The 1,020-nt window shown below is 48.5% G+C and overlaps 1 protein-coding gene across 1 annotated transcript; it reads left to right on the forward strand.

Moving 5' to 3' along the window:
- Positions 1-338: 338 nt before the first annotated feature.
- Positions 339-1,013, forward strand: KVP18_001232 (uncharacterized protein; the record flags this gene model as incomplete). The annotated part of the gene is made up of 1 exon (XM_067951041.1): positions 339-1,013. The coding sequence occupies one exon, from the start codon at positions 339-341 to the stop codon at positions 1,011-1,013; it is 675 nt and encodes a 224-aa protein (XP_067813075.1).
- Between the last annotated feature and the right edge of the window lie 7 nt (positions 1,014-1,020).

The raw sequence follows: 1,020 nt of genomic DNA on the forward strand, positions 1-1,020 counted from the left end.
GACTCTCCAAGCACCTCATCAAGAAAGCAACCAAACGATACACCCCCAAAGGACAAGTCAAGTACGCCTTCAAAACTCAGAAACGCCTTCTCAAAACTATGCGACGCTACGCTACACGTCGGGGTACTCGCCGTACTGGTCGTCGTGGTTCTGCTATGCTACGCCGAGCGCGAAGGCGCCGCGGTTCTATTCTACGGAGACGCCGTTACCGTGGGAGACGCACACGTCGAAACCGCACTTACAACCACCAGCTCAAGAAATTCACAGTTCCTGTACCGATAATGCCACATACCCAGCTGTATGGAACCCTTAAAACTGTCCACCAGGACGGTTTTTGTATGACTGGTCATATGGGATTTGGCGCAGTAAAGCTAGGATCTGGAGACGCTAGAACTAAACTTTGTTCGATGCCCTTTATAATGCCATTCGGAGATATCAAGAGAGAATGCCTGGAAGGCAGCTGGTACTGGAAACCCCTTGGTGTTAAGGTGACCTTTAAGCCAATGAACGTTCCGATGTTCAACATTTTTCAGTATACTAATCACTACGGTGAATACTCTGCTGATGGAAGTGTCAACGAATTGGACAATTCGCACAACTTCAGTACTCTCCGAGCTGCCCTTACTGGAGGGTCAGGCCAACGAGGCATTAGGAAACATATATGTAGAGGCACGAAGACTATTTTCCTCCCCTGGAAGGGTAAGAACATTCCCCAGCATTATAAGATTGGCGATTGCAACACTGGGGCTCACGGCCAAGGCTCTCCCTACAACATTATGCACAATGATAGAGGCTATTATCGTACGGAGTACGTTATTCGAGGAGAACCGAACAACATGCCGACCAGCCGTGGATATACAATGTTCTTTATTGAGACTCCTTACTCTGCGCCCACTGAGAACAACGAAAAGCGTGATTTCGCTAGACAGACGCAGGTTGTCCAGTGTACGATGACCTTTTTGTACAGGACGGGCCAACGATCTGTCAACTGTAGTATATCCTCAATCGGATGAGTGCCTT

The sequence above is a fragment of a genome, assembly GCF_019968955.1.
Source record: "MAG: Porospora cf. gigantea A chromosome Unknown PgA_NODE_13249_length_1020_cov_2774.33, whole genome shotgun sequence".
Classification (NCBI taxonomy): Eukaryota; Apicomplexa; class Conoidasida; order Eugregarinorida; family Porosporidae; genus Porospora; species Porospora cf. gigantea A.